At 38.0% G+C, this 15,573-nt stretch overlaps 1 protein-coding gene across 1 annotated transcript; it reads left to right on the forward strand.

The window, feature by feature from the left end:
- Positions 1 to 467: 467 nt before the first annotated feature.
- On the forward strand, positions 468 to 13,577 carry LOC127946431 (serine/threonine-protein kinase greatwall). The gene is made up of 12 exons (XM_052543001.1): positions 468 to 1,075; positions 1,295 to 1,432; positions 2,222 to 2,361; positions 2,445 to 2,533; positions 2,640 to 2,746; positions 3,040 to 3,199; positions 3,288 to 3,457; positions 6,921 to 8,030; positions 8,462 to 8,603; positions 11,363 to 11,476; positions 12,707 to 12,808; positions 12,974 to 13,577. The coding sequence occupies exons 1-12, from the start codon at positions 920 to 922 to the stop codon at positions 13,129 to 13,131; spliced, it is 2,586 nt and encodes an 861-aa protein (XP_052398961.1). The 5' UTR covers positions 468 to 919; the 3' UTR covers positions 13,132 to 13,577.
- Positions 13,578 to 15,573: the final 1,996 nt, after the last annotated feature.

Below are 15,573 nucleotides of genomic sequence, written 5' to 3' on the forward strand. Positions count from 1 at the left end.
CCCGTATGAACAGTTTTTGTAAAAAATAGGCTAACGATTGCGTCATAACCGCTCGGCTCTCTGTCGCATTACCGTACAGACAGGAGGAGAAGCTCGCAGGCAATTAACTTAATATGGCGTACTGTCGGTACATTTTAAAATACTATACAAAATAATTAATCAGAAAACTTACTCCTGCTCACTCACGACAAAGAACTCCCCGCTCAAGCTCGCCTACTCTGCAAGATTAACGATGGCAGTTTTCACGCACAGCTACTAGAAGATTTACATCTGCCAGACAGGTTGCTGACGTCGTCAAGCTTCGTTTGAGTCTGCGCGTCAGAAACGGAAGTGCTAAAAAACGCTAAAACTGGGCTTCATTTGTCTCAATTGAGTTCCAATGGGGTCGCTGTGTCCATTTCTTTTACTGTCTATGATTCTGGCGCCTCCTCCACTCCTTAAAGACCTGTAAAGTAGCCGACATCTTTGCCTGATTCGTTTTACAGAAATTTGAACAGTAATTTTATATTGCAAGAATTAAACAACAAGTATATCACGTATAAAATAAATATAAGTGCTAATACAATCTTTAATAAACATAAAAAAATCCCTAGTTGACTATTTAATTTCATACGTTCGAGGCGACTGAGTTAAACCACTGCGTCTTAGGACCCAAATGTAAGTCGCTCATTTCAAATTTCAAAACAAACGAGTCGCTGTCAACAGCAGTGAGAATGGACTGAACAGCTCGTTTAAACTAATACAAACCGAATACATGTAGCGTGTAAAAACATTCGTGGTGATATGTAATTGATTTTCAAAAGAAGAATCACCATAAATCGTGTTTGTATTCTGAATGAGGACCATCTGACGAGACTAGCTAGTGATCTAACTCTAGTGAATTAATTGTGATAAATGAACATCTAAAGAGTCAGCAGCGATGGAAGCTCGTGGGATGTCATCTGAAGGCTCACACAGCGCAGTGAAAGCTCCCTCCATCGAGGACTTTACTCTGGTCAAACCCATCAGCCGAGGAGCCTTCGGGAAGGTTTACCTCGCCAGGAAGACATGCACCTCCAAACTCTATGCTATCAAGGTAACGTTATATACAGATACTTAATTATGTTTTGTACAAAATGCTACATATTTGTATTTCAGATCTACACGCCATGGTATTTAAAATAATGATATACAGTTTTTTCACAACCATTTAACCATTCTTTATTATTAGCACCAATAAACAAGTGATGTTGTTTGTGTGTGTGTGTGTGTGTGTGTGTGTGTGTGTGTGTGTGTGTGTGTGTGTGTGTGACAGGTGGTGAAGAAAGCAGACATGGTGGATAAGAACATGGCTGATCAGATGAAAGCTGAGAGAGATGCTCTCGCTCTCAGTAAAAGTCCTTTTATTGTGCACCTGTTTTACTCTCTTCAAACTGCAACGAAAGTCTATCTGGTATGAAAACATGTACAGGTCACTTTTCAAAAACGCCCAAAAGTGACAATTAGCTGAAAACGAACTGACCCTCAGGCCTCGAAGACGTAAATGAGTTTGTTACTTTATTAGAACAGCTTTGGAGAATTGTAGCATTGCATCACTTGCTCAGCAATGGATGCTCTGCAGTGAATGGGTGCCGTCAGAATGAGAGTCCAAACAGCTAATAAAATCACCACAAGTAATCCACACTACATAAGTCCATCAGTTAATGTCTTGTGAAGTGAAAACTGTGTGTTTGTAAGAAACAAATCAATAAAGGCATCAAAAAAAATTAACTTTTTGTGCTATCACATCAATACTCACCAACATGTTCATTTAGAACCGTTTTATTGGTGAAGGCAATATTATAAGATAAAAAACAACAACATACTAATGTATTTTTATTTTTTATTTTTTTCATTACAAACATGCAGTTGTTCACTTTATAAGAGATTAACTGATGGTCTGGAGTCATGTGGATTACTTGTACATAAATTGATGATGTTTTATTAACTGTTTAGACTCATTCTCACAGCACCCATTCTCTTCATTGGTGAGCAAGTGATGTAATGCTACATTTATCAAAAATCTGTTCTGTTGAATAAACAATGTCATCTACATCTTGGGAAGGGTGAGTACATTTTCAACTAATTTTCATTTTTGGGTATATTTTAGATGTGAAATTTTAAATGGTGCATGCATTTGTATATATATATATATATATATATATATATATATATATATATAGATTGATTGATTGATTTATAGGTGATGGAGTATCTGATCGGTGGAGATGTGAAATCACTTCTTCATATTTATGGGTACTTTGATGAGGACATGTCTCTGAAATACATCTCCGAGGTGGCACTCGCTCTGGATTACCTTCACAGACACAGAATTATTCACAGGTATATTCACAGGAGAATTAGGAGTCATTCTTAGTCAGTGTTTGTCAAACTGACACCCTTTTTTTTTTTTTTTATCGATTCAGGGACTTAAAACCAGACAACATGCTCATCTCAAACGAGGGTCACATTAAGCTCACCGACTTTGGGCTCTCCAAGGTTAAACTTGACCGGGGTATGTTTTTATTAGGTTTATTTCTTTCTTTCTATATCAGCCAAACATGTTCAAATACTTTGTCTTTGTTGTGATATTAACAAGCTTTTCCTTCCCTGTCCTCCAGAACTAAACCTGATGGACATTTTAACCACACCTTCTTTGGTGAAACCTGAGAAAGATTATTTCAGGACACCTGGTCAAGTTCTGTCACTGATAAGCTCTCTTGGTCTTGTGAGTAGATTTGCAGAATCATTTAATATGTCTATTACATGGCTCAACAATATGTTTTTTTTTTATTTTTTATAAATAAATACAAATGTAATTTTCCAAGGTGTACAAATGCACGGACCTGATCAGCACATAAGATGTAGTGATGTAAATTGATGTTCTGTTAACTGGCCTGAAACTCTCTCACTGACAGTTGGTCATCTGTATTGTTTAGCCCTGCTATATCATTAAATCATCATGTCCACAACATGTTTGAAACGGCTTGTATAATGTTATATTTCGACTTGAATTGGCAGAATACTCCAGTGACAGAGGGCAAGCGTCACAGCAGCACAATGTTGGGAAGCCCCATGTCGTGTGGAAACGTCAAGCAGAGGAATAGTTCTCTGTGTTCGCCTCTGCTGAAGAGACGAGCTGATCACCTGAATTCACCAGCGTGCACAACTCGAGCTCTAGGTACATGTCAGAAAAATGTGCATTGACAGTCTATCATTGTTTTTGCTCTAGTAGAACAATGTAAAGCGTAACATGGCATATTCTGTAGGATCCAGCTGTGTGTTCAGTCCGGGCCTGCTGGCTAGAAGTTTGACACCGAGGCTGATGAAAACAAGGAAGAGATTTGAGAATCTGAGTGCTGGGAGTGCCCACTCATGCCTGTTACCATCGGCTACTGATTCTGAAGACTGTGTCAGCCCGATGTGGGAAGATGAGCAGGTTTTGTATCAGCATTACTGTTTTAGAAAGAGCTGCTTCATATAGAGCATTGAGGAACACATTTTGTATACTTGAGTAAAGAAGAGACATACTAAAAACTAGCTATAATCAATCATTTAAGGGGGGGGGGGGGGGTGAAATGCTCGTTTTCACTCAATATCCTGTTAATCTTGAGTACATATAGAGTAGTACTGCATCCTTCATAAATCCAAAAAGTCTTTAGTTTTATTATATTCATAAGAGAAAGATAGTCTGTACCGATTTTTCCTGGAAAAACACGACCGGCTGGAGGCGTGACGTGTGGGCGGAGCTAAAGAATCACGAGCGCCAGTAGGCTTTTGCGTTGAGAGGATGTGGAAGCTGTGACATTACCTTGAGGGAAAACCCATCATCCAAAACAAACCATGGCTTACAGTCAGATTCAGCCGTTTATTTATGATCCAGAATCAGATCCAGAGGCTGAAACTGAACGAGAGCAGCAGCAGCAACGACTCGCTCCGAGCGGGGCTCGAACCCGGGTCTCTGGCATGGGAGGCGGACGCACTAATAAGGAGGCAGAGATATTTGAAGCAGTTTTACTCACCGCCTGCGGTTCTAACACACGATCGTGACCCTTTTTCCTTGGGATTGCATCATCCTTAAGAAATAAACGATACGCAAATCCGTCGTCAAACTGGGCCTTGTAAACAAGCATCTTCGAAATGCAGGGAACAAACAAAAACACTTGCACAACTCCGTTGATGCTCTGTAAAAATAAACTCCATCCACTGGTCCCTTAATGCTGTTTTCTTTTTGGTAATCTGTGCAGGGTTGTCTTGCCCTGGCAACCAAAAACACACTTCTTTTGTGACATTTCGCGACGCTCTCGCTCTGATCAGTGAATCGCTCTGACCAGTACATGTCTCTGCTCTCAGTGCTCTGCTCTACGGGAGCGCGCGCTCTTCCGGCAGAAGTGCCTCAGGACCCATATAAGGAAATTCCGCTCCATCTAACGTCACACAGAGCCATACTCGAAAAAAACTTTCCGAAACTTGTGACAAACCGGAAGGAGTATTTTGGGAACAAAAATACTCCTTCAAACGTACAACTTAATTTTTGAAACTTTGTCCATGTTTAGCATGGGAATCCAACTCTTTAACAGTGTAAAAAACTCAGTATGCATGAAATAGCATTTCACCCCCCCTTTAAAATGAATGTAGAGCCCCTTTCACACTGCACGTCGGACCCGCAATATTCCCGTAACATTGCCTGGTCGCCTTCTGTGTGAAAGCAACCACGTCCCGGAATTGATTACCGAATCGAACCCGGGTCGGGGACATAGTAACATTGCGGTAATCGATCCGGAACGAGCGCTGTGTGAACAAAAGCCAGATCTAATTCGGTATCGAAGTGATGACGCACGTTATCGCGCGACTCTTTTACCGGCTGTTTTGAAGGAAGATCAACATTCGCGACGAAAACATATGTGCAAACTGTAATGAAGCAGAGATCAGTTAGTTCCTCACTTTCCGCGCTGACGCAGAGATCGTTTGCTTGCTTCAGTTAAAGTATAACGTTCCAAGCGTTGTCGACTCGTACATTACACGTCACGCGCTGATGTCACGTGTCGTTACGGGATCTTCAAGGGTTGTGTGTGAAAGCACGCACATATACCGGGTCATCACTGGCAGTGTGAAAGTGCCAAATCTAGCGACCAGGGAACAATTACAGGAACACTTTACCCCTGTATTTGCCGGAATGGCAGTGTGAAAGGGGCTTAAGCAACACAACATTATAACGTACGGTTTGAAAAATGGATGTTCAATTTGAGCATGGCATGGTTTTGGAAAATGGGGGGATTCCCCATTTATGTGGCTCTTATGGGGGGATTTTTATTGAGGGAGTTAGGGTATTTGTTTTGTTGACATTTTTAAACCGCAATCATCCAACCTAATTGTTTTGTCACTCAGTGTATTTGTGTTTTGAGGAAGATACTTTGATTTCAAACTCTAAATTTACTTTATTTTAACTGAAAAAGACGTGGTTCCAAACCCGTAAAAGATTCGTTCGTCTTCGAAACACAATTTAAGATATTGTGTATGAAAACCGGGAGGCTTGTGACTGTCCCATAGACTGGCAAGTTAATTACGCTGTAAAGGTTCAGAAAAGTATGAAAGACATCGTCAGAATATTCCATTTGCCATCAGTGGTTCAACCGTAACGTTATGAAGTGACGAGAATACTTTTTGTACATGAAGAAATCAAAAATAATGACATTTTTCAACAATTGCTTTGTCACCAGTCTCCTCTGTTTATCTTTATATATCTGTATGCTTTCATCGTTATTTTTGTTTTCTTCCCATACAAAATTCTCGTCACTTCATAATGTTATGGTTGAAGCACTGATGGCAGATGGACTATTCTGATGTAGTCTTATATACTTTTCTGGAGCTTGACAGTGTAACTTATTTGGCAGTCTATGGGACAGTCACAAACCTCCCGGGTTTCATCCAAAATATCTTAAATTGTGTTCCGAATACGAACAAAGCTTTTACGGGGTGGAGTATCCTCATGCACGGATCTGACTGTTACATTTGTTTCTGAACTGTTTACATTCACTCAGTAGCCTATATATTGACAATGGTAAGCATTAAATCATCTGTTTATATGAATACTCATCAAGACGGGCATTTGGAAATAATTTTATGTGTATTTGCCCATTTACACACAATAAGATGCAACACAACTTCATTGTGAAGTTGCTCGTATACTCTTTGGGTGTGAGCTCACAGAAAGGGGTCTCACAGTGAGTGCGCATTTACTTAGTTGAGCTCTTGAATGTTTCAAATTGTTCGAATCAAAAGCACGTGCAAGTGATACAGTCTGTCATCTGTCCCGAGCGTCTTTCACGCTGAAATATTTGTGGGAATTCCCCACATTACAAGTGCGAAAACTACGGGAATCGGTAGAATTATGAGTAATCTCGTGCCGAAATTCAAGCCCTGTTGAGATTACATTTCACAGTGTTATGAAAATAGTGTTTTTTGGTCCGTCGATAAAGGAAAATGTAATCAAAGTAAACAGGAAGTGAGCAGCACAAATAAATATTCAGTGACAAATGCAGATAAATGACAAAATCTTGACTTCTTGTTTAATATATTGTGCATCCTTATGTAAAATAAAATCACTAAATATTACTAAAATTACTAATCATCATTTTTGTTCTGATTTGGTGCTTACGTAACAATTATTATTATTAATGTTGAAAACAGTTTCCAGGATTCTTTGATGGATAGAAGGTTTAAAAGAACAACATTTATTTGACATATAAATATTTTAAAATGTTAAAAATATAATTAAATATATTTATGAGCAATTTATTATAATCATGCTGAATAAAAGTATTTATTTAAAAAAAAAAAAGCAGTTTTTTTAATGTTACGCCGTTAAAAGGAACTAACCTGAAAATGTCATGTATTTGTAGAATTTACTAGACGAGAACCTTCAACAGTTAAACGGAAAAGAAGTAGGAAATAGAACGCCAAGAAACATTCCCTTGACACATACGGAAAGGAGGAAGACATTTCCAGCACGAGCTCAAGATCACAGCACCGTTTTGACTCCGCTCAGTAACCAAGTGGACAATAGCAGGAATATTAAACCAGATATTTCTGCAAAGAGGCTTCAATTCAGTGCGTCCGACCAATGTACTACTCCACTGGGTAAGGCTGATCCCCATCAGTCAGTTGGGAACGGTCTTATGAAACCAGAGCTCCCAACAGAGCCCAAATCCTCAGTAAAGAGAGCTTTTGACGAAGTAGAGAAGAGCCCAGAACAGGCTGAGATCCATTGCAAGAAAAACAACACCGTCTACAAGAGATCTTTCCACATTCCTAAGGACAACTCAAGGGCCCACACAGGCTTGACAGGAATTTTCTCAATTGTAGGGCTTGATGATGGTAAAAGTGCATCTCAGATGAATGAGAGAATGGGCCCAAAGCAATCTAGTCCCATAGCTGTGGCCAAAAATCTCTTCTGTGATCTTGAAGATCAAGGTGAGGAGGTGGCTTTGCTTAAATCAGAGGCCAACTCGAGTTTTCCGACCTCACCTGGTGATGACCGAGATATCAAAAGAAGCCTTAGTTTAGATTCGGATGGCTCGGCCCATGAAATGTCAGTGGCTGCTGACACACCACACAAATCGAAGGACTTGAAACAAGAGACTTTGTTGTCCTCTTTTGAGGAGCTGGATGAAAATGAGATTTCCGTAGTCACACCGGCGGCCCGACCCACGTTGGCTACACCGAAGCATAGCAGTGCAAAGCAGCATAGGACTAAATCCGAGCGTTCCCTTCTTAACCATCCTCATAGATTGTCTGACAGTATGGTCAAATCGCCTGGCTTCCTCAAACCCAAGAATGTGGTTGCGTTCAGGAGCTACTGCAGCTCCATAAACCGCTCGTCTATGTCCCATCTCAGCCTGGCCTCTTTGGATGCCATGGAAATGTCTGCATCAACCTCCTTCCACAATGCCCAGACTGCAGTGACTCCGGTTCAGAAGAAAAGGCCCAGTCTGAGCGGCTCACTTTACCAGGTGAGGAGCCTCTAATGGCACTCTTCCACTGCATGGTATGGCACAGTATGGTTCGATACGGTACGATACTTTGGTTAAGGTTCCAAGTGAATAGTACCGTTTCATTACCAAAACATGACGTGTAAACTCTGCGACAAACTTAAGACACAAACACAACAGAACTAGATTTATATCAGCACAGCCAGCAAAATGGGGCGATGCAGGATGAAATAGTTTTTTACGAGTAGCGGCAGTAGAGGCGGTGCAACTGTAAATACGTTTATAATCCCGCCCACTCTAAAGTGGTACTAAACTGCAGTGGAAACGCGTACCAAGTCATATAATGCAGTGGAAAAAGCGCCATTAGAGTCTTTTTGAACTCAAACAAATCTAAACAAAAAGAATTTAAATTTGAATTGGAAAATAATGAATGTTTTCTTATTATTTTCTAGACTCCACAGCAGATGATTATGTCTCACACTCCCTATAGGACACCAAAAAGTGTTCGTAGAGGTCCAGAACGTGTAGAAAGGGCTCCTATCCTGGGAACTCCTGATTACTTGGCGCCAGAACTTTTGTTAGGCAAACCTCATGGTAAGTTTGAGTGGTCACTGACTGTACAGAAAAATATGTGTTGGTCTCTAATGGTTCTAATATCTGGTAATGATAATAGTAAACCATTATGGATTTTGCTATAGCTGAGAGAACAGGGTGTCCAGTAGCCCATGTAATGCTGGTATGTGATATAATATTAATAAGATGTACAGAAAAATGCTGAAATAAAGTCAAAATTGGATTGGCATCATTTTTACTTTACTCTAGTGCTGTCAAATCGATTAATCGCATCCACAATAAAAGTTTGTGTTGACATATGTGTGTGTGTGTACTGTATATATTTATTATGTATAATATATAAATACACACACACGCATGTTTATATTTAAAAATTACAGGAATATAAATATATGCATGTAAATATTTTCATAATATTTACTGTATGTGTGTATTTATATATAGATAATATACAACACACACACACGTCAAAAACATTTTTATTTTGGATGTGATAAATCGCGATAAATCGATTTGACAGTACTACTTTACACACACAGTAGTAAAGTAGACTTGGTCATCAGGCCAGTTTTTGATTAGTATTATAGAATTTTGCGATTTAATTTTATATCAAGTGTCTTTAAATGTGATTAAATTATTTTAATTGGTCCACTTACTCTGTATATAGAAGTTTTCTACATTGTACTTAATACATTATACTGTAAATCCTGCATACCTTGGTGTAATAATTTGTTGTATTTAATTGCTGTAATTATGTATATAATACCTACCCCTACACCTTGACACTCCCTTAAACCTAACTATACCACTAAACCTGCCCGTAACCATCAGTAACGTGTGTAACCAAACATTTGAGGCTCTCCATTAACGTCCATAGTACATTTTTCCATACTATGGAAGTGAAATCAACTGTTTGCTTCACACATTCTGCAAAATATTATCTTTTGTTCAACAGAAGAAAGAAACTCGTAGAGGTTTAAAACAACAGAATTTACATTTTTGGATGAACCATCACTTTAACTCATTCAATATAAAGCTGGACTGAATTTAGCACTTTGCCTTCAGTAACAGATACTATGTTTTAGTTTCAGAGTCTGTACGTCGCTGGGGTAAGTATGCTAAAAGGTATTCAGGTCAGATTCCAGGCCATAGAGATGTTGGCGCATGTGTGGGCAGCTTTTCCGCAGTAAGGCCCCGATATACTCAATTCAAAGAAGGTGCAACCACAGATCACACCTACCTGTTGCGTAATGGCCATGGACCAATGGTAGTTTGAAGATGTTTAGCAGTCAGCTGACTGTTTACGGGACGTTTGTTTTGGCAAGATGCTTTAAACTCCTGAAACAAATGTCAAACAAACTTTGTTTTGGCCTGATTCTTTCACTTGTTCGTTCTTCTTTTTTCGTATATCGGGGCCTTTAGTAAAGGACGTGGCTGACTAATTCTGTTACGGGTTTTGTGATTGGTGGCTTCTTATTCATCATCCTTAATGCTTCAGAAACGCTGTCTGAACCCTGTTGGGATGTTATTACGATGGTTCTTTGGGATTCTGGGATGTTCTAATGAAATTTAGGGGAAAATATTTTCTGGTGTCCCAGTTTATGGAGTCAAGTAAAAGTCCTTTGTGGCTTGACTTCCTGAAAACTGTGAGCGCAAACTTTATGGTGGTTTCCAAACATTGCTCTCTTTGTTTTCAGTGGAATGAGATACTGACAACTGATAAAACCAATGGTGTGAGTTTGGGGTGGGAATACCAGTTTGGCTGGAAGACTGTGGGATGGTTTGGGGATCAGTTTTGACAAACAGTTAACATATACACACATATTGTGCTAGCATAATTTACTATATCTCATATTTTTATTTTGCTTAAACCAACTTGTTAGTACAAAAAGTACAAGTTAGTACAACATTTTTATTTATTTTTTTCCAAATGAATGTTTGCATTCTCTACTGAATGAATAAAAACTGACAGATATATTTGATATAAAACTAAACTATAATGTGGGTTTAACAAATATGTGTACACTAGGTGTTCTGTGCAGAGTGTTTGGCACAAATTTGGAAAGAAACGAAGATAACAGATCAGTATTTAGCGCACACTGTCAAATGTAGTATGTTTGAAAGGTTATGTTTTGATTACACTAAGCATTTGCGTGAAAAGTGAAGTATACTTTTAGGTTAGCAGTTTCAACAAGTTCAGGTTTGTACTACAGGAATAAAAAACAAACAAAAAAAGCCTCATTTAGTGCAGCTTGCTGAGAAGATGGTATGTGTGGTATTACTTTTCTAGCAAACAGTTACCATCGAAGAAGGGACTGAGCCAAATCTAGAGACTTAAAGCTGTACTTTCTGATCACCCACAACACCCTAGCAACTGCATAGCAACAGCCTGGCAGCCCACCATCACATCCTAGTTATTTATTCAATTTTTTTTTTTTTTTTTTTCATTTAGTCATTTGCCACTGCTGGCATGATAACTTCACCTTTTTTTAGGCTGAAGGCTTTTTTCAGCTCCAAGGTGGTCAGCTTTGAATATATTATGTCTGATAACTTCTGCAAAGATTTTATTTTATGTAACATACATTTTTTTTTTTTTTTTTTTTTTTACATTTTGTTGTTGTGCTGATTCCTTTTCCCATCAAAATCAATTTATGACCAATGCTGTCACCGCTTTATAATAGTGGTCACATTCTAACACATTTTGTACCAAAGTGGATGTTTGTAGAAGTGGAACTCTGAGTCTGAGTTTATTTAATTTAATTTGTTTGGCTCTCCAACAGATTTCATGGTGGATTGGTGGGCGTTAGGTGTTTGTCTGTTCGAGTTCCTGACAGGAATCCCGCCGTTTAACGACGAGACCCCACAGCTGGTGTTCCAGAACATTCTCAACAGAGGTACATTTAGATGGAAGGGCTGGGCGATTTGGCAAAAAAAAAAAAAGTGCAGCACACATGAACTTGTCAACATGATGTAAATGTTAAACAAATCACTTGCTAAATATCTTTGCAGAAAAAATGCAAAAACTACAGCTACGTATTATACAAACTTGTCTTATACATATTATGTGTTCAGAAATAATGTGTGGAAAATTATTTTTGAAAATCTCAAAAGTCAAGGTGATAATTTATATAATTTATATACTTTTAAGTATATAAGTGAGTATTTAGGTATACTTACACCAGTATACTTTTATTTACTATAAATTTTCTTTAAAACAACTGCAGCTTTCAGCCTGACATCATGATGCAAACATGAAATATCAGATATTCGGTAGTAGTTCTTTGCGTTTTTTTCTTCGATTGCGCTGCTTTTCCAATAGTTGTTTTATTTGTTTCTGTGTTTGACTGTTGCGCTCGCGTCTCTTGCAGTGTCTCATGCATGAAACGCCATTTAAAATCCCATCTTCTTGCAGGTTTTACCCATTCAACTGACTGCGTCGCATCTTGTCAACACAAAAGCACATTCTGTGTGAATGGCGCTTAGCGCTATATTTTTACAAAATCGTGATTCCTTGATTTCTAGAAAGTAAAATTGTGGCATAACAAAATGAGTAAATTAAAGTTCATCGATAAAATCGGAAAAATTGCCCACCCCTGTAAGATAATACAGATGTAAAATGCAAAAAACTTAACAAACAACATTTTTTTTCCTTCTTTAAATCAGTTTTTTTTTATCATGTAAATGACATTTTCTTATGAATTAAATTTTATTTCAATTCACGTTTATTTGTATAGCGCTTTTTACGATACAAATCATTGCAAAGCAACTTTACAGAAAATTAAGTTTCTGTAATATTCAGTAGTTGTTTATAAGTGGTGGTCAGTTTATGTGCATATGACAGGATTTTTCAGAAAAAAATTAAGAAATGAACACTATTAACAGCAATTATTATGTGACTACATAGTAAGTAGCAATATTTGTTAGTTCTGTATGTTACCAAATACAATCTTAACTAATGTCAACTATTTTGAATCTCAGAATGGTTCCAGCATATGAGTGAAATAATCCCCCAGGAAAATCTACACATTTGAATAATCAAATGTTAATGGAGTTCTTGGTTGGTTTGTGCTCTGCACCATGAGAAGAATGGTGTGTCTGATGTGCTTCATGAATGATGTGTTCAGATATACCGTGGCCAGATGGAGATGAGGAGTTAACCCAGAATTCAAGAAATGCCATAGAGATTCTTCTCACTATGGATACAGCCAAACGGGCTGGCTTAAAAGGTGCACACACACACACACACACACACACACACACACACACGGAACTAGCATCAACATTTTATGAATTCTTAAAACTAATAAGGGTTAATGACCAAAATACTTACGATTCTCAATACTAATTGTGTACTAACGTCAACACTCATGTTTTCTTGTGTCTTTCTGTAGAGCTGAAGGTTCATCCGTTCTTTGAAGGTGTGGACTGGGTAAACCTTCACCATCAGACTATGCCCTTCATCCCTCAGCCTGATGATGAGACGGACACCTCGTACTTTGAGGCGAGGAACACAGCCCAGCATCTCACGGTTTCAGGCTTCAGCCTGTAGTGCCATGGTCTCTCACAGTAAGCTCAGGTACAGCTGGAAGCTCTGATGAAAACAGATCCCACAGCGCTCGTTTATTCCCCATCCTGCTGTCTTTATTCATGTTTTGTATGTTTTTGAAAATACATGTTTAGAATGACGTCATGTTTGAAAGCATCCTGAGATGCATTGAGGTGGGATTTGAACTTTTGCACATACATGCCACAAGACTTGTGATGTAAAAACTATGCTTGTCGGCCTTTCATTTTATCACGCTAAATGTTTTAACTAGTCTACAGCAAGTATGATTCTGAACATGGTTGTTTGCTGCTTAAAAAAATGAATCTCTTGTCAGTTTAGAAATCATAGATACTTACACACTTTATAAAATGTGGTTTATAACACTTGCCTATTTTTAAATGATTCTGGAAATGTTTCAAGTTTAATAAAATACATAATTTCTGGATTAACTTTGAATCTTAAAACCTGTGCCGTTTCTCACATGTAAGCAAACTTTAATTAATTGATCGATCTGGTGTCCAGTTCCCACAGGATTGACTATTTATAAGATGCATACATATTTCACACATTTACATATTCACAGTTCACAGAAACCTTGGTGTCATGTAATGTTTAATGTACTTCATAATGTCATACGCAAAAGCAATCAGAATACAATGCAATCCAATTACAGTACAATTTTGTCATGTCATTTTTAATCCGTAATGGACTACAATATGTAAGTAATCTACCAGATACATAAACTGCTTATAATTTGATGTAAGTGTGAATTGTAGCATTAAATATAGTGCAATATGGGAATATACACAACTCCAGTTTCCAAAAGCTTTTAATAATGCTTTAGTCTAACATGTTGAATGACATTTATTGTGACGGTGGTGAAACATGCGGTGATCATCTGTCCAGAAGACAAATTAGGAACATTTGTGTGTTTAGTCCCAAACAAAAGCATTAATAATCAAGAACCTCCTGCTCTACAGATGATTCAAGGTAGTATTACAGACATCAATGATATATGCAAATGCTACATTACGGTGTAGTACAATTTTAATATAATGTTTAGCACATTTATAATATACTGTACAATTATTAAAGGAATTATTAACATTGACTAATTTACACAAACTACAATGAAACAAACCTTGCATTTCTCAGTAAAAAAAAACAGCCTATGTAAATTATTCATTAGTCTTCGATATAATCTTAGGGCTCTAAACATAACAAACAAGATTTATTTCAGCTCTTAATCTGTCTTCACATTCATCCAAAGTGCTTTGCAGATCAACCCGGGTAGATTTCGATCTCAGTTATACCTTGCAAACATTGACAAACGGTTTTACATTTCTCATGCATACAGTCTTTGTAGTAATATTCAAAAATATTCACCACAGCCATGAATTAAAATTAGTAATGATGCGACCATGTTGAGAAATGCTCTGACAAAATACAGTGGACCCAAAAATATTTGCACATTTGAATCGGTGTAAAAAAAAAAACTTTTTATACCAAATCATTATTTTCCCTTAATTAACTCTTAAATCATTACTTTCTCTTAAACTTCCCTTATTTAACCACTGTTTTATTATCTGAAACCTGCACTTTTTTTTCCTCCTTAAAGTGAGCTGGTTGTCTTTTATGTCAAATAAAATGATAGGGGTGCTCCGATCACGATCGGCCGATCGTTAATGCGCATCTCGTCAGTAAAGCCGGTTTTCTAATCAGCGGTTAATTCCATCAGGTGCGTGATTTCACATAGAGCAGCTGTTACTACACAGAGCCGTTGTTAACTGAGAAGATGCGCCAATAAACGCTGAAAATTAACGTGATTTGCGCATCTTCTCTATTAACAACGGCTCTGTGTAGTAACAGCTGCTCTATGTGAAATCACGCACCTGATGGAATTAACCGCTGATTAGAAAACCGGCTTTACTGAGGAGATACGCATAACGATCGGCCGATCGTGATCGGAGCACCTCTATAAAATGACACTTACTTTGATATTCGGTTTTTATTGGAATAGTTCACTCAAAAATAAAAGTTAGCTGAAAATCTACTCACCCTCAGGCCCGTCCAAAATGTAGATGAGTTTGTTTCATCATCAGAAGAGATTTGGAGAAAAAGTCGCATTACACTTGTTCACCATGGATCCTCTGCAGTGAATGGGTGCCGTCAGAATGAGAGTCCATACAGCTGATAAAAACATCACAATAATCCACACCACTGCAGTCCATCAGTTAACATCTTGTGAAATGTAACAAACAACATCCGGATTCAGACAAAATTATTTGTGGATTATTGTGATGTTTTTATCAGCTGGACTCTTATTCTGACGGCACCCATTTACTACATAGGATCCAATGGTGTACAAGTGACGTAATTACATTTTCCAAATCGGTTCTGATTAAGAACTTATCTATATCTTGGATGTCCTGAGGGGCAATAACA

This window comes from Carassius gibelio, chromosome A24 (genome assembly GCF_023724105.1).
Source record: "Carassius gibelio isolate Cgi1373 ecotype wild population from Czech Republic chromosome A24, carGib1.2-hapl.c, whole genome shotgun sequence".
Lineage (NCBI taxonomy): Eukaryota > Metazoa > Chordata > Actinopteri > Cypriniformes > Cyprinidae > Carassius > Carassius gibelio.